At 37.5% G+C, this 18,187-nt stretch overlaps 1 protein-coding gene across 1 annotated transcript; it reads left to right on the forward strand.

The window, feature by feature from the left end:
- The first annotated feature begins 917 nt into the window (after positions 1-917).
- On the forward strand, positions 918-16,409 carry RBM46 (RNA binding motif protein 46). The gene is made up of 6 exons (XM_053976741.1): positions 918-1,065; positions 3,331-3,492; positions 6,957-7,424; positions 8,586-9,368; positions 13,439-13,498; positions 14,856-16,409. Exons 1-6 carry the CDS (start codon positions 1,035-1,037, stop codon positions 14,879-14,881), a joined length of 1,530 nt encoding a protein of 509 aa, XP_053832716.1. The 5' UTR covers positions 918-1,034; the 3' UTR covers positions 14,882-16,409.
- Positions 16,410-18,187: the final 1,778 nt, after the last annotated feature.

The following is an 18,187-nucleotide window of genomic DNA, read 5'->3' on the forward strand; positions in this document are numbered from 1 at the left end:
TACATTTTTTGTGTGCTTTGCTATGTGAGCCCTAAGGAGCTGTGATGGGAGTTCAAGAGCAGTGCCAGAACTGCAGGGCCTCCAATCCAACGGGCTTGGCAAGTGGCTGCAGTTGTGAAGCTCATGGGGTTAATTTCTGAGAGACTGGAATATTAACTGAGCCAACAGGGATTGAAACCAGACATGTCTTCTGCCAGGCAGCCAGAGACAGGAGGAGAGAACGTAGCCTTGAGCTGCACCCAGGCGGGGTTTAGGTTGGACTTTAGGACAGATTTCTTCACAAAAGGGGTGATCAAATATTGGAATGGAATAGAATGTCCAGGGAGGTGATCAAGTCACCATCCCTGTGTAAGACAGGAGGCAGCATTTAGTGCCACGGTCTAGTGGACACGATGGTCTTGGGTCTCAGGCTAGATTTGCCTTTTTCAGAGGTCTTTTCCAACCTCACTGAATCAGTGATAGTTCACTTTAGTATTACTGGTCAACACGGACCTGAAGAAGACTAAACACTCCCTAAGGCACAAGTGCATGCCAGAGCACATCTTAAAGGCCCAAATATGCCACTTCGGAGCATATAAAAGCCTAAGAACAAAAAAAAAAATACACCAGCCAGGTTCTGAAAACGGTAAGGGCGCGCTCACAGCCTGGCACCCCCTTCCCACGGAGCGGGACTGGAACGCCGGGGCGCTGAGGCGGCGCCGCGCGCCCGCCCTGAAGGCGGGAACAGCACGCGCCGTCCCAACGGCTCCAGCGGCGGCTGCGGCGCGCGCGCGCCAGACACGTCCCCCCTTGCCCAACCGTCGCCCGCTTTAAAGAGCTCTCGCGCGCCGGGCACGTTTGCCCCGCTGCTATTGGCCAGCGCGGCCTGTCAATTGTGTCCGTGCCCGCCCTCCGCGCCCGCTGATTGGCCGGGCGGGTTAAGAGCGAGGGAAACCCCCTGCGTGCCCGCGGGGCCGGGCGCATGAGGCGCTGACAGCGCCGGCAGCTTCGCAGCGCTCTGAGGTGTTCGGCTCCCGACGGGACAGCGGGGAGTCATGCCCTGGCCTCGTCTGCCTGGGGACAGTGGTGGGTTCGGGTCCTTGCCGTGCCCTGGGGAAAGGCGGAGGCAGCGCGATGAGGGATGAAGCAGTGTGGAGAAAGTGCGAGTCGGCGGGAGTAGCGCAGGGAGATTCCGGGGGGGCGGGGGGGTGTTGAGTTTATTCTCTTCCCTTACTGTCCCACATGCCGTTGTGTTTCCTCGCGTCCGTCGCGTTTGTGCCCGGGGCATGCCCGAGGTTGCCTCGCTTCTGCTTGGGCCTCTTGCAGCTCCTCAGGGCCGCTTCGCCCCTTTGAGCTCCTGCGGTGCCGGTCTGGTGCCCGCTTGCTGCCCTTACGGATAACGTAAGGACGTTCTGGCCCGGGTGTTTGAACTCGCCGAGACAAAGGGCAAATCAGTTTGCCTCTCCCTCGCTCCAGTTTCATTGTAATCTCCATACCTTGTTAGGCCTGAAGCTTCCAAAAGATTTCCAAATTATATAATCACTGTGCAGCTTGTAGGCTATGAAACGAAGTAAGTGTAATTCACTTGCTGGAAGGAGATGGGACACCATTTCTAGCAGGTGGGAGCCATGGAGCCATGCTGTTTCTGCTCGTACCTGTCGGGGATATTTTTTTTTTGTGTGTGTGTGTGGTGCTCTGCCCTGCTGCTTTCTGGAACTGGAATCTCCTTTTGATGAAGCTAGGAGTTTGGTTAAAAATTTGGCTTTTTTAGTGCCTTGTGACAGATACAATTTAAACTTGAGAGTAGTTGCTTGCGTGGACTCCTGCCCCAAAGTGAATACTGGCTTGATGAAAAGACAAAAAAATATATCCCCAGCAAAAGTCTTTTTTTCCTAGGGTGGGAAAAATAACTGTTAACATTATTCTACTTGAAAGATTTGTGGGGTCTGTCATGTGAAGGCTGTTGTGAAAGAAACACACTTAGAAATAGTAATGATATTCATTCAAAGCACATTTGAAATGATAAAGCTGGGGCAGGAGTGGAGGAATAAGTTGCAGCCTCACCTCTGGATAGTAATATCATTGCATAATATCCATAAATCTAGCAGGGGACCAGGCACTTCATCATTCCATGAATTTGGTCTATAATATGTTTAAAAACTTCAGCAAATAATAGTGAGTTGTCAGGAAATGTTTGTGTGAACTTTAAGCTGTTTTTAAATGTTTTTCTTATAAAAAGTAAACTGCTGATGTCTCAGAACATTGTCTTTTGGAGCCTGAGCCTGAAGACAAAGAAAGCTGAAAATGTAAGGGGCACTGAAGAGCAGTGGTACCTTTACTTTTCTGGTGATGATTTTTTGGGCAGCATTTCTCAAGAAGTGGCATAGCACTTGGAAATGTCATTTGGACAAAGGATTGAAAAAGATTGCTTGCCTAAGCAGACCTTAGGGCAGATAAGTTTGGGAAAAGAATAAAAATTGCAGAAGGAAAAAGAGGCAATGAAAGAAACATCCGACCTGAGATTTTTTTATTGGCTTGACTAGTAAAATTGGTAATTGCCAAGTGTTATGATTGTTTTTCATCATCTGGGTGACAGAAACCTAAAGCTGTTGGGTGAGATCTTGGCATGCCAGAGAAATAGGAGATAGGGCAGCAGCAACCATATTGATAAGGTTTAGTTTTTGAAATTATGAAAATGGATAAAGCCATGAAAATAGGGATTCCAGGGGTGGGATTATTTCAAACCTTGACTTTTGCCAGACTGTTCTGCCTAATTTTATTTTATATTGGTATTAACAAAATTATTTATTTTCATGAATTCTTTGACTTCTTTATAGTAACTGGGTATGGACTTAAGTTGTTCCTCCAGTGTTTTAATACTAAAATACAATTTTGAAATAGTTGGCATTTTTATAAAATGTAGTAATAAGAAAATGGAACTTGTCACCTGGAGTAGCTTATTGGTCCCTTACACAACTGTGATGATACGGTTTGTGAAAGAATTCATTCTTTTACTTGAAGGGCAGCGTTCTTAAAAATAGTTGTGCTACTTAAGTTGTGCTAGCTGTGAATAGCACTTAGGAGAGTTTGAATATAGATTATGTAAAAATCTATTACATTACATATTTCTGTAGTGGGTAAAGTTCCAGATTATCCCAGCTACAGAACAATGGTCTGAAAGCAAGTACACAGGTGATAGTGGCTGGATATAGGACTGAAGCTTCATGCTAAACAAAGTTGCAGTAAATAGGCAAGTATACCTCAGTGGTTTTTTTATATTTTGGTAGCTTCTGTACGCACATAACAACTTAGAATTTGCTAAATTAGAATATTTGTGATATTCTGTTGAAGCTGTTGCAGATATGCATGAGGAGAATAAAGCTGCAGCAAATGGATGTGGCAAAATCCGAAGTGGCACTCAAAATGGGGCAGCTTTACTTGCCCTAATGGAGAAGACTGGATACAGCATTGTTCAGCAAAATGGGCAAAGAAAACTTGGTGGTCCTCCACCAGGTAAGCATTTCTTTTGACATTGAAAATTGGTGTAGCCTCATGTGTATCTTGACAGTGACCAGTAGCAGAAGCATAAGGAAACAGTCTGAGAAGCACAACACATATGGGCAGGGGTCCTGATGTGTTTTACAGTTTCCAGCAATTTAAGATCTCTTGAGCTAGACTGTGTGGAACATTTGCTTTTGGTGCACTTAAAAAGTCACAGCTTTAAAGCTAGCTAAAATTGACAGGTAGCAGAACAAATGTGGGGTTCCCAAAGCCAAGTGTGTTCCATTTCACTGAGAACCTGCTTCAAAACATTTAGGAACACGGAAGGGAAAAACAAGTTGGTGACAGAGGCATAACCTACTTAGTTTCTTCTCTTATACCTTACCACTTGCACTGGCCAAAGCATTTTTTTTTTGCTTTTGTTCTCTGAGAGAGCACCAGCAAAGATTAACTCATTTTGTGTCAGAGTTGACGATAAAATATTTCTTTTATTCTGAATAATTTTTCCAGTGTTGTTGATATCAGCAGTGTACAAGAATTTTGCTACTAAGCCTGGTTGTATGACATGGAATACAGTAACTCTTCTTTCTGAATCAGATTATGCACTAAGACAAGCAGAAAGAAGGAAAATTTGTTCTGCTGCTCTTTCAGTTCATTTTCACTTGTGGCCTGTGATCCCATGTCTTTATAAGTTATGCTTATAAGCATGAACTTTATTTACTCATTGCTGTATGGAATTTAAGTTAGTGCTGCATCAAAATTTATTTCTCTGGAAGTTTTTCTGTCTTATATTTTGTCTGTACTTTTACTAAGCCTATATAAAATAGCAAAAGGAAGCCCTGTGAAACTCTTTTGAAAATGGCACTGGAAAAAGAACTGCAGCCTGTTCTTAAATTATTATACACCTTTTACTTAATAATGTCTTTTAATTAGAGCATTAGATGGTGTTGAGTGTGTTTGTTTAGCAAAGCTAATTTTATTAATATTTTTTGAAACTAGGTGGGTTTGACAAGGTATCTCTTCCATCAGTCTCTTCATTGATGTTAGGTATATATGTTTTCTTCAAATCTTCTTTATTTTCACAGGACATTGAAAATGCTTTTTGGTTTAGGTTGGAAGTTACTCTGAGTTACTATAAATGGCTGTAGGCCAGGTAATACTTAAATATTTGAGATGGTTTGTAGGAAATTACAGTATCTTATAAATGAAGGGTTTCACTCTGAATTTTCCTTGTTTAAGATGTGATTTCTGTAAGCTTGTGTTGCTGTCAGAGGATAATCTCACTGTCAGCTCTGTTCTCAGCAGATGTGGCTGAAAATTGCCCTAAAAAAGGTTTTTACTGGCACAGTTCTTGTTTAGTGTATGCTACTTGTGAAAAATGTATCTGTACAGTGTTTTAAAAAAAAAGATGAAAGTGAATTTTCATAGTTTTATGTCTGCTGCCATCTAAGCAGTGGACCCAGTGATGTCACTAGGCATGTGAGTCTTTAGAACTATATAGAAGTTTAAGATGACATGGACACTAACAGTGGGGGGAATATGACTAATGTTGATTGAACTGCTGCAAAAATAGGAGGCCCATTTTCTGTTGTCCAGCAATGAATCAAGTACCCAGTCAAGGAAACTCTGTCAGCTACTTGTGGAATGCTGTTGACTAACTTTCCATGTTCGCTGTGCTAAGTACATGTCCTTCATTGGCAAATGTGGCACAGACCAGTTTTCTTTAAGTCAGGAGTCAGAGGCTAATTTCAGTTGGCAGTAATGTGCTGTACTGCTGGGTTAGTATGCAGCTTTAAATTTTTGTGTGATAAGTGGCTTTTGCTTATTGAGAATCACTGTTCATTTACTGGACTGAGAAAGATGGTAAAAGTTTATCTAGTTAAATAAATAAATAAATAAAGATTGTTATTTCATTTCATTACTCCTGCACATTTTTTTATCTCCTGAGGTGTGCAGTTGCCTTTGTCTTTGGAGCTCCTAAATGGTGTACAGTTGGTTTTTTGTTTTTATGTGGAAAGGGATTGGCATGATGTGAGTGATGACAGTACTAGCTTGCAAATGGTGTTAGCTGCCATGTCCAGTCAGACCTCAGCTGAAGTGGTCAGAGATATTTATAAAGGTGAAAATGATAAAAATGTGGAATGATGTGTGGAACAGAGCCAAGCTTTTTCCTAGATAAGTCATGGCAGTGTGACTCCAAAATGCATGTCAGTTCTGATGCCTTGGTAGCTTGCCTGTGTGCCATGTAATTCTTTCTGTACAGTTTATAGATGAAAAATTATTTCATGAGAAGGCAAAAATCTCTCAATTCTGTTAATGTTTTTCAACAGTAAATTACGGGCTCTCTGACAATACATTAAGGAAAAAGTGTTAATTACAAAATCATCTAAATCTAATTTATTCTGAACTACAAACCAAAGTACATTATTTAATTATCTTCTTGTCTTAACTTGTCAAGAGTAATTATTTTTTCACCTTGCCTTGTTATGCTTTGTCATTTCATACTAGTATTCACTAAGTTTTGTGTTAGTTTTTTCTACCATCTTTGTACTCCTTGCTTTTTCTCCTGTAGAAAACCTTCCTCATCAAAACCTTTAGAAAAAGCTTTTAGTCATGATTTGAGTGTCTGTCTTTGAACCTTCTACCTGATTTGTTTGTCTAATTAAAAAAAAGAAACAAAGCCAAACAAACTTTCTTTAAATTATTTTTTTATTATTTTGAGAAAATGGAGTGCTGTATTTGAAGACTAAAACTCCATAATATTCAATGCATAAATACACCTTTACATTATCTGTTGAACATATCTTTCAGTATATATGGCAGCGATATAAAAGAATGTTTAAATGTCCTTGGCTTAAGGAGAGAAGTATAGATATTCTGCAGCTTTCAGATGTTAACCAAAGACTGATTTGTTGTGTGGATTTTTTTTTGCTGTGAAAACTGTGGTCTGTTTTTAGAGTAAAAGTGTTCCGTCTTTTAGGTTGTTGCAGAAAGTTTGGCTCTGTATCCTACTTTTCTTAGGGAGTCCTATTTTATTGGATGAATGAAGGTGGAAGCAAAATGTTTGCAGTTTTTGAATGATGTCAAGGAAGAAAAAAAGGTGCTGCACTGGGGACCTTAGCAAAATTTATAAAAATACGGGGGCAAGAAGCGCAGAGAAACATTTTGTAACTTTAAAGCATTGTAGTAGAAAATAAAACTGAAGTTCTTACCTAGGTGTCTTAGGTATATCAGTTTTATTAATAACTGAAATAAAATTGTGAGTGGCATAAAATGATTGAAATAGAGACTCTAGAAATACAAACTGTGGGTTTCTGGCATTTTAAAAAAATTTAAACATAAAAGAAATAAGATGTAATAGAAGAGAATGTGCTAGTTTTCAGCTGAGACCAAAAATAAATAACTCCCACATTCGAACTGGATGTGGGGGACATGTGCATTTGTACTAAGATTGCTGTTGGACAATTTATTTTAAGGTTGGGAAGGTCCTCCACCACCTCGTGGATGTGAAGTTTTTGTGGGTAAGATTCCTCGTGATATGTATGAAGATGAGCTAGTTCCTGTTTTTGAGAAAGCTGGGAAGATCTATGAGCTCAGACTGATGATGGAATTCAGTGGTGAGAACCGAGGCTATGCTTTTGTGATGTACACCACTAAAGAGGAAGCCCAGCTGGCCATCAAGATTCTTAATAATTATGAAATACGTCCAGGGAAGTTTATTGGTGTCTGCGTAAGCTTGGATAACTGCAGACTGTTTATTGGAGCAATTCCTAAGGATAAGAAGAAAGAAGAAATACTGAATGAAATGAAAAAAGTTACAGAAGGAGTGGTGGATGTCATTGTTTATCCAAATGCCACTGACAAAACTAAAAATCGTGGCTTTGCCTTTGTAGAATATGAATCTCACAGAGCAGCTGCAATGGCTAGAAGGCGGCTAATCCCAGGTAAAACTGTTTGTAATTAAACTCAGTTTTTATGGAGAGTATCTATTTCCATATTGTGGGGGGATGAGATAGTGGATCATTTCTGTTTTCCATTCTTTAAGGTGTTTTGAGAGTTACAAAACTGCAGTATTGCCTTTTGGCTAAGGATGATTTTATTTTTTACATTTTGTAGTTGTGGTTTGGGGTTTTTTTTAACTTATTGTTTTAAGAAGCTGTAATTTAGGTAGTTCTGACAATTAAAAAATAGACATCAGTTTTATGTAATTTAGGTATTTATGCCAATATGTATCTGCATGGGCACACATTCAGTTTTTATTTACATGGCTCTGCACTCAAATTCTCTTAAACGTGAGCTTAGAAAGGAATGTGCCTTGAATGTGCCCCATATTTTCTGTGGGTTGTCATGAGTAATGTTTTTTTCATCACTATGAAATACATGAATGTTTCATATTTCAAAAAAAGGTAGGTCTTTAGTATTTTACTAGAAAATAATTTTGAAAGAAAAAGAAAATAAATATGCAAAAGTATATACAGTATACAAAATATCAAATCTATAATGAATATCAATATAATACTTGTAATATGTAATCTATTTAACATGTAATTGGTATATTTTATATATATATCTGCAAAGTGGTGGATGAAATACCTCCAGATCACTGAATGGAAAATAAACCAGTATGATATGCAAAATAGTGGGTTGACATGAGTAACAAAGCAGGTTTGGTTTTGTTTTTTTTTTTTTTCCTTTTAGTTCTGGCATCTGCTGCAACATAGAGTAAGGGTTGTTCTGAATCTGTACATTTAGATTATTATTTCCAGGTGTTGCCCATGCTTTTTAAAGGGGTAGTATTATTGAAGAAGCTGTGTTTAGTAGCTAGGTAAATACAGTACTTTTGGTCTCCTTTTGTGTATGTGCATGTCACAAAGTCTTTCTTTTGACAGTTTATGGTGCTTAATGAACCCCAAGGTAACAGAATACTTGTCATTTTTGCAGAGTCTCATTTACTTTAACAATTTCAGGTCAATTTAGTACATGTAGGCAACAAAACCCAGTTTCTTGTGGTATGAATCATGTTTGCTTTTTGTAGAGGTAGGTGATAAGAATGATTCTGCTTTCCTTTGCATGTTTCTTATTTATGTAATGCTTCTTTGCTATAGGAACGTTCCAGCCCTGGGGTCATACTATACAAGTAGACTGGGCAGATCCTGAGAAAGTAGTTGATGAAGAAACTATGCAAAGAGTCAAAGTATTGTATGTGAGAAATTTAATGATATCTACTACAGAGGACAAAATTAAAGCTGAATTCAACAAATTCAAGCCAGGAGTTGTTGAACGTGTGAAGAAGTTGAGGGACTATGCTTTTGTTCATTTTTTCCACCGTGAAGATGCAGTTGCTGCTATGTCTGTAATGAATGGAAAGTGCATTGACGGAGCCAGTATTGAGGTAACACTGGCAAAGCCAGTTAACAAAGAAAGTTCTTGGAAGCAACATTTTAATGGACAGATAAGTCCCAGTTCTGAAAACCTCTTAGGGTTTCCTAACAAAGAAGATGGTACTCAAAAATCCTTGGGGAAACCAGCAAGTCTTTCAGTTCGTCTGAATGGTCAGAACAGTCCAAGCCCCCCTGAAGCTGAAAGAAGTACATACCACATTTTTCCAGGAATAAAGCTTACTCCAATTAGTATGTATTCTTTAAAGCTGAATCACTTCAGTTCTGCAGTAATGCATCTGGATTATTTTTGCCATAAAAATAGCTGGGCACCACCAGAATACTGCTTGTATTCAACCACAAGTCAGGATGGGAAAATACTCTTGGTGTACAAGGTGCTTATTTCTAGTATTGCAGATGATTCCCAGAGTTATTTCATGCCAGAAAAACTCTGTACAACAGTAGAAGATGCAAAGGAATTGGCAGCACAGTTCACACTTTTACATCTAGGTAAGCATAAACATTTTTGATTATATATGAAGAACTGAAGCTATAAAAGTTACTTTTAAATTGTTCTTGGTATACGTATCTTGGTGCACATGGGTGTTTTGTATAAGTAGTCTACAGAAGACTTGGTTCTTGTGTCGGTTGAGTCTGGACAATTAGATGAGAGCACTGAGAAAACACTGTAAGTATCTAAACAGTCCAATGCCAGGGTAATTTTTGCTTACATTTATCTCCTGGAATGATGTATAAGGAAGAATTAGATTACATGTAAGTAACTTAGGTTTAAGGTCATCTGTGAGAAGATTATGGTGCTGAAAATTTATTTGAAAGTCTGTGTTCTAGCATCTTTATTTATATATGTTTCATTCTCTAAAAATCAGAATGCAGTTACTAGAAGGGGAGAGTTTTTATATTATAAAATTGGTGGGAAGGGGGGTGGGATTTTTTTTCTTTGGTTGGGTTTTTTCCCTCACCTGTTCTAATTTTGGTGAATTGGAAAAGTGATTGCAGTACACTGTTAAAATAGTGTTACCATTCTTCTCTTCCTAATACTGCTACTTAGCTCTTGTTCTGCAAGTCTCTTGAGATGTATGTCAGCTGTGGTGAGGTTTCTCCTTTGGATAAGTTCATAGCAGACTTATTTCAGGCTTGACTTTTTTTTTGCAATGCATGATTAAAATGTAAACAAGCTTTTTCTTCTTGCTTACTTTCTCCTTGGGTTTGGATATGGCATGGCCAAAAGGTCTTAGAGGAAGGGAGAACCTCTGAAGCACAAAGCCTTATACATTGTGTCCACTTCAGCAGTGGTGTGCTTGGTATACATTAGTGGGACACCTCTAGAAGGTGATGCTTTCAGATGGCCAAAGTGATTTTGAATAATAAATGGCTAAGTATCTGTGTCTGGTTTTGTACACATGGCATTTGACTAGTTGAGTGTCTGTTTCCATATTTAGCTAGGAAAATTAGGGCCATGCTTTTATAAGCCATGTAATCTTAAACACAAAGATAAAAGGGGTACTAAACTCAAAATAGTGGTGTGAGGCTCTCCTTAAGAAGAAAGACACTTGCAGGTTTTGTGCTGACCACATGTACCTGCCCAGTTTGCTCCTTTTGTTACTTAAAGTTATTTTCTCTCCTGTACTTCTCTGGGAAAGAATCAAGGGAATGATTAAAGTTAGGTTAAGAGTGATTATTCACAGCTGTGGGCAAATCCTGAATGCAGACAATTAAAAAAAAAATGAAGAAAGTACGTGTTGAGATTTTTATCTCCTCAGTTATAATTACAAATGCTGTAGGGAAAACTTTTTAAAGTGGATTTAAATTAATAGTATTCTAAAGCTTCTTAGCACTTGATTGTGCTATACAATCACATTTAATGTGAATTGGTATTTAGCAGAATTCCCAAATACCAGGTTTGCTTTTTGCAGCTGTTTACCTAATGGCCTAATGCTACTAATGCTGTCTTGTTATCTTTGAATAACACTTCTTTTTTTTTTTTTTTTTTTTTTTTCCTTTCTCTTGATGGCCTCTGTGCATTCTGGTTTGTGAGGATTTGGGCCTGAAAAGAGCATACAGAGCTCTGATTTAAAGCAAACGTACAAGGCTGACTTTTGAAAGATACATATCTTTCACATTGATTAAAAACCCCCTTTTTGATGTTGGCATTGTTGTGATGCTGCAACATAGCCTTAAGGAGTCTAAAAGTACAATTTCTTTTCCCTATCTAATCTAAAGAAGTTGTTTCTGTTCCAGTTTAATATATATTCTATGTTGAAAGAAATACCTACAGATAAAGACAATTTGCTAGATGTGACAGAGTCCTTCCTTCTCGTGGAAGTGTTGAATGATGCTGATGATGGATGTATGGGTTATGGTTCTTCTTTGGGGTTTGGGGTTTTGTCTGGGGTTTTTTTGATAACTAGCAGTGATTTGAGAAAAGTCTGAGTGTGTTTCTTGGAAGCAACTTACTATACACATGAGTGTACAAAGATGACATAGGGACTAATTCTTTCTGGTAAGTAACTTCTCTTACAGGAACATAATTTTTTGGCCACTGAATTTTTGATGATGTATACAGGTTGGATTGTGCTGTTATTTTTTTTTTAAACATACAACTGTTCTAAGGTAAGTAAATGAGAAAGGGCTGCTTTGATTAATAATCTCAAGGCATCTCGAGGCATTCCGGCCTTTTTTTTTTCTATTTTTTTTTTTTCTGTTGTATGTATTTCTGTACTTCCTTTCGCACATTACAGAATACTTGGTTTTTAACAAGTTCATACAGTACTGGTACACAGCAGTCCTGAGCAGATAGCAGTATAACAACTAACCACTTGGTGTCGCCTGAATATTTTGAAAATTACGGTTTTTAGAAAACACAGAAAACTGCTGTCAGGGAAAGATTAATAAGCTGTATTTTAATGTTACTAGATAAATCACCAACAGATCAAGGGAGTGAAAACACTCAGGCTTGGCTAAATGTGTGAAATGTCTGGGTGTCCATTTATGAGAAAGGGAACAGACATACACTTTGAAATTTCAGAAGGTGAATATTGTCAGGAGGAGGAGTGGGGAGATAGGGAACACAATAAGGAAACACCTGAATGTCCTGTAGAAGAATTAATACCTCTACTATTAATTTGAATCGCATTTCTGCACAAGTAAGTCTGTGCCTTCAGAAGTTAAACAACGCTTTAATGTCAATTGCAAAATGGTGCTTGGCTGTTAAATGTGGCATCCAGTTAGAAAAACATGTAAGGCTTCCTGCTTTTGCCTGTAGGAGGCGGGCTAAATGTGAGGCAGCTCCAGTTCAGAGACTGTATAGTTGTGTAATTAGCACACACTCGATATTCCACCTGTGGTCCAGAAGCAGTCTTAGCACAGTCAATCCCAGAATAGGAGGTGTTGTTATCATTCAGGTCCTTTGCATCAGTAACGTAGGTTTGTAGCTTATAGAATCAAACTGGCTCATCCATGCCTTCAAAGTACAGGCAGAGGAAAATGTGAAATTGCATAGATACGCTCTGAATTGTTGGAGAACTCCCACCTCCCTTTTTTAGTAACAGTAAATATCTGAAGGCTGGAAAGTAGAGCCTTCTTTCGAAAATGGTTGGTTGGTTGGTTTTCACTTGCTGTTAGTGGAATTCCACTGGTTTAAGGAAATACCAGAACATGTCAGAACCTATTTCTAGTCCTTAAGATAATACTCTCTATAGCAAAGGCTGAATCTTGAGAAATTCTCTCTGTACTGAGTTTGACTTAAGGGTGATGGGGAAAAATAGGAGAAGTTTCAGTAAAGTTTCTTATTTCAGGGATCTGCCAGGTTTTAAATGGGTGTTCCACTATAGGGTGTTCTTTGCACTTTCAGATATGCTATTTCATGTTACATCTCCCTGAGACATAATTTATGAAATTATTTTTCTAGGTAGAAGAGAATATTTTAAAGTATTTATAAGAAAAATATATGGATAAATCTTCAAGGAAAAGCCTTTTAATAACTAACTATAGTACATAAATAATAGTTTCCTTCCAGTTCCCCTCATATAAGTTTTATAGTAAATGGTACTTAAATAAGTGGAGCAGGCATTGTATCTTACTACTATGAATTCACTTGTTTAAACATATTAAATACTGCATGCAGTAGCAATTTACAAGTCATGGATATAACTTCTATAAGCTGCTTCAAGAGTCTGTACTTGGCATCCATGTCTCAGAACAAATGTATCTGTAGATTGCTCTTCTAGATTTTGGACATCAAACTTAAAGGTCGAGTGAGATGGTTTTCATATTTTGTTCTAGGAATTTTCTTTACTTAAACATTGTCTTAGTTTGCTTTATCAAAGTTAATTATGTTGCTCTTGGAACAATCAACAGCCACAAATTGTAGGATATTTGAAAAAAATACAGAAGTTGCTGGCTTTGTTTAGCAAATACAGATAAGTGGTAATTCATGGTTTTGAGGTTTTTAGTGATCTTTAGAAAGGCTCGGAATGTAGTAAAAGAAGTTTTTTAACAGTATGAATTTAGAAGTCTGAAATATTTATCAGATCACTTACACATAATGGTTTTTCTTACAGCCCCTGAACAAGCATACATAACTTTGCTGTCCCTGAATGCAGCATGGTGGGATAGTAAAGGTGAGTAAGCCTCTCAAGATTGTTCATTGTGGCTTTTTACCCTCTCAATGACATTGTTTTAGCTGCACTGTTTGTTGGAGAAGTTGTACTTCCCTCACAGACACAGCTGTAAGAAGGCTTGTAGAGATCCAAAGGAGACTATATCTCTACTGCCCTATACCTGCTGATGGATCACACAGTCTTGATGTTCTTGTTGGTTGTGCAGCACAAAGGAAGGTTATGGTTTTTATTCCTAAAATGACTCTGAGTCATTTTTCAGTCATTTCTTAATTATTTGCCTTTCAGCTTGGGTTTAAATTTATGTACAAAAGTGGTAACTCTTACTACTCTAGATGCTTGGAGGACTATTTTTTGGCTAGTCAGTTTCATGTAAAAGAGACTGTTGTCTCCTTTGACTTTTTTTTTTTAATATGCTATTGTGGATGAATTTAAGTGTGTACATCTGTCACTTCTGAGTCCTCTTTTTTTTTTTTTGGAGTGGTGTGAGAATGGTTTTTGAAAGCTTACAAGGCAGTTTGAAAATGGCATTAAATCCATGCTGTGTGTTAACTTTACTGCTGGAAGCTTCTAATCCCAGGCACCCAGAACATTTCCCAGAGGTTCAGTTATTTTTCAGCTGCTGCTAATGGACAGGGAACACAGATTTTGTAAATCTTGGTCTATGTAAGAGAGCTTGGAAAAGAGTAAGTTAGACAGATACAACAGCATTGGACTTTATTTATCTGTGAAATAACTTGTCTGCCTTCTGTAGAGTAAGTCACTTCAAAACAGGACATAATTAACATGTTTTCTTCTACCCCACTGATGATCACAGTGAAGTTGAGTTTTGTCTCTGCAGTGTACATCAGGCAGAACTTGGTGCTTAGTTGAGTGTAGATTCTGATCTAAAGTGGTAAATATGCGGTATGAAAGACTGCTGCTATGATATGTATAATGTATGTAGCTAATATAGCTTGTAACAATGACCTAATATTCTAATATGCACTTGAGGGTTGTCTGCATTAATAGTTTGCATTCAGTGAAGGTGAAACAAAGGGTTATTATTTTGAAGTTCAGTTAAAAGTGTGTGTGTGTATATATATATATGATGAGAAAATGCATTCAGTACCGAAGAATGGGGTGTCTCGAAACTATAAGGCTCTCAGGGAAAAAAACCCTTTGAGCATTTGACCAGTTTCTTAATTATTTTGAGTTAGTGTTAGTGCTGCAGAGGAAAGGGAAGAGCACAGCATTGGTATAAGACTGAATGCTTGTGTTACAGCATTATCTTAACTATTAAGTCCATCTTGAAATTCATATTGCAATATGTTTGCTGAAATCCAAGTCTCTTTCCTCCCCTCCCCCTCTCTTTCCACAGCCAACTGTACACCCTACTTGGTTTGAATATCCCTGAAGAAGAGGAGTCTGGAATTTATTGCTTTGGATCTTGTAATGAAAAGAAAAAGAACAACCCACTGATACATAATTACTGGAAATTCACATTCCATTTTTATTGATGAATAATTCTTCAAAGTGTGTGTATTAAGCATTTCAATTTAAAGATTAGTGAAATTGAATGTTAAATTGTTTTGGTTAGTTTGATTAAATTTGGGTTTTAAAATATAATTTGTTTAAAAGTTTTTATTACCTGTAATAGTCTATACACCAGTAATTTATATTTAGTGTTGAAACAATTTGCCACAATTCCTATTCTTGTATTTTCACACAGAATTTTTTCAGCTTCTATTGCATGTAACAAATCTTAAACAAATGTTAAAAAACCTCACCAACAAAACAATGAACACCATTCTAGCAATCATAAACATGCATAATATGAGACTTAAATACCATCCACAAGTTTGCTTCCTTTAATTTGATGCAAAATTTTGTAGGAAGAACATGTCCAATAAAATCTTTACTTCTGATATAGCAGTACATCAATGGAAAATTGGTATTTTGAAAGACTTTACATGAATGTACCATCAGGCTACATTGCTGTACTCATAACACTGAGGTTCAATACCTTAGTTAATTCTTGGAGACAAAAACAGGCAAAAGTAATCTTGACAGATACAGATAACATGTGCTTTTATGTACAGCTCACTGAGTTGTGTTTCCTTTTGTTAGCACCTCCCTGTTGGGACAAACATGTGCTTTCAAATTCATAAAGGCCTTACTTTTATCCAGGTTGTCCCTTGAAACCAGCACCTGTGGTAGCCATGTGGAACAGCAGCTTGCTCACTTTCTAATCAGGCCGTGTTCTTCTTAAATAAACACTGTTTAGCATTAAACTGAAAGTAGTTTTTGATTTTTAAAATCAGATATATGTAATTCATTTTGAGGGAGCCATCATTATTTTTATTGTGACTATTTGGCATTTCTCAGTCAAGTGCTTTATTTATTGAATGACAAAACAACCTTTTTTTACCTTCTTAACAATCTGAAACTAATACTGTAGACCATTCTTATTTTTGGAATTTTATACATAGTTTTAGTTCATTGACAAGGAATGGACCAGGTGGTTAAAATGTCTAAGGGCCTCATCTATGCAGGTGTTGTTTGTAAGCTGTTGGATCTGAAAATTGTTTGTCAGAAAGGAATATTATGTAGACCGAAAACAATGCAATGGAAAGATTTCAAGTTGAATAATTTTTCTTAAAAGCAATCAGCTGTTGTGGTCCACTCTGTATTTTGGTTCAGTGTATTTCATCACCATATTAAATTGTCCTTTTTGTTGTTAATTTAGATGCAGTTATAGCAGTTTCATTTTATTTGCATTTGATATTAGCTCCATAATAATTCTTTTACATGTTGCAATTTCTAATGTTGAAATAATGTGTTTGACTTCTGTACACAAATTAACATTTATATTAAATTTATGCTGTTCATATTTAGTGTGCGTAAAAGAAAAATAAATTATTATTTTAGACATGGTACTTCCACAAACCTACTTTGCAGGATTCACTTTGCTTTGTGTAATAACAAGCTTTGGCCAGAGCTCCAGTGCTTTGTTGAACAAAAGGAAGGGTGATTAAGTGGCTGAGTGAAGACTTGAAAAAAGAAAAGTAATTCTTGAAAAGCAAGTTAGTTGATTAGCTTTTATCGCATATGAAAGTTGTTAAAAGGTTAGGATTTCCTAAAAAACACGAGAGGGAACAGGGAACTTGTTTAATCCGTATTTAAACCAAGTGGTTCCTAAGGCAAATCAGTTTGAGATAGAATGACACAGTATAAGGCTGATAAGACACGTGGTTGGTAATTTAAAAGTATTTTCCTGGCAGCCTAAGAATTCTAGTCTACAGACCGCTGAAATAAGCTTCATTTTATTTTTCAAGTATCTTGATGGAGACATAGGTTTTTGCATTTCTGATGGAAATCTGGACCCAGCAAACCAAGGTAAAATTGGTATTGTTAGCTAATTAAGGGAGCTGTGGGCCAAGGTGCACAAAGATTGCATAATATTAGAGTGAATACCAGAAGAACTGCAAACAAAAGTATCTCCTCAGTGAACAAAAGGAGGTACTGCCTAGTACTGTGGAAAGCCAGGGGATTGCATTTTTCAGGTGTGTAACATCCTTCTTGATCAGATTTCCAACTGAGGCAAAAAAAAAACCACCCCAGTTTTGCTACAAACTAGCAAATCCCATTAATATTAACATGAGCATTTATCTTGGCAACTATTTTCAGTATTTTCAACATGTGTGACAGCACTAAACCATTATCAAGCATTTGAGTGTAATGAGTACTAGGTTGATGCCAGCCAAATACAACCCTGAGGCAGAATTTGTCTTTGTTCTACAGCTAAGAACAGTGGTGTAAGGAATAAGCAGCTGAAGCAGCAGTAGCACACAGTTGCTGTAATTCAGGCTTTTTGAAGTTTAGAATACATCTTTAGAAATCTCTAATCAATGTGCAATTGCAAACATATTTTTCATGCTTATAAAAATCTCACTGGAGCTTATTAACCTTTGGAAAATAAAACCACCATGTATTTCTTCTGAAAAGGTTGTGACAGAATACGGTGTTGCCTTTTTTTTTGCATACTTTTGTATAATGTAAAAAGTAAATTGGTGTATGACCCTGTTCTGTAACTGGTGTAGAAACTAAAAGGCCCTCTGAAAGTAGAGGTCACTGACTTCGGAGAAGCAAAGTTCTGTTACTTTGAGCTACACCCACTGCATCAAAAACTTGCCCTAAATAAGAAAAGGAGGTCATTATTCTTACTGTTACCATTTTCATCTATTTGCCTTTTTTTTTTTTTTTTCCCTCCTCTCTGTAATATTATTACTACCTTGTTTGGGATGGGGGAACCAAATTTACACTCTTAAGGTAAATGCAATCCTCAAGAAGTCAGTTATTCTAAGTCCTCTCTTTCAAGAAATTTCTTGACAGCAGTTGCCATGTATAACAAAGAATGATCAGTTTATAATCTCTTCACTCTGTTTAGTGTCCAACTTAGACCAGAGGAAAGAAAACAAGTTATGATCTGGCAGTCTTAAAAATACAGCTTTCCTGCATTTAGAGCCTGGACAGACCCCAAACAGCCAGGTAAAGGGAAGGCTTAAAGCAGTCATTGAGAGCTCCTTTCTCTACCACCCAGTTCTTCACCATACTAACAAGGAGCCCCCATGGCTAGAAATCGTTCCAAGCTGTCTGTGGCTAAACTTTAAGAGACAGAAAGAATAAAATGGCTTAATCAAAGGCTGCATC

Source organism: Vidua macroura, chromosome 4 (assembly GCF_024509145.1).
Source record: "Vidua macroura isolate BioBank_ID:100142 chromosome 4, ASM2450914v1, whole genome shotgun sequence".
Classification (NCBI taxonomy): domain Eukaryota; kingdom Metazoa; phylum Chordata; class Aves; order Passeriformes; family Viduidae; genus Vidua; species Vidua macroura.

Excerpts from the sequence above, each read along its gene's own strand:
- RBM46 (XM_053976741.1), top strand. The coding sequence starts at position 1,035 with ATGCCCTGGCCTCGTCTGCCTGGGGACAGTG. Across the intron at positions 3,493-6,956 it reads ACTTGGTGGTCCTCCACCAG|GTTGGGAAGGTCCTCCACCA; the intron begins GTAAGCATTTCT and ends ATTTATTTTAAG. Across the intron at positions 9,369-13,438 it reads GTTCACACTTTTACATCTAG|CCCCTGAACAAGCATACATA; the intron begins GTAAGCATAAAC and ends TTTTTCTTACAG.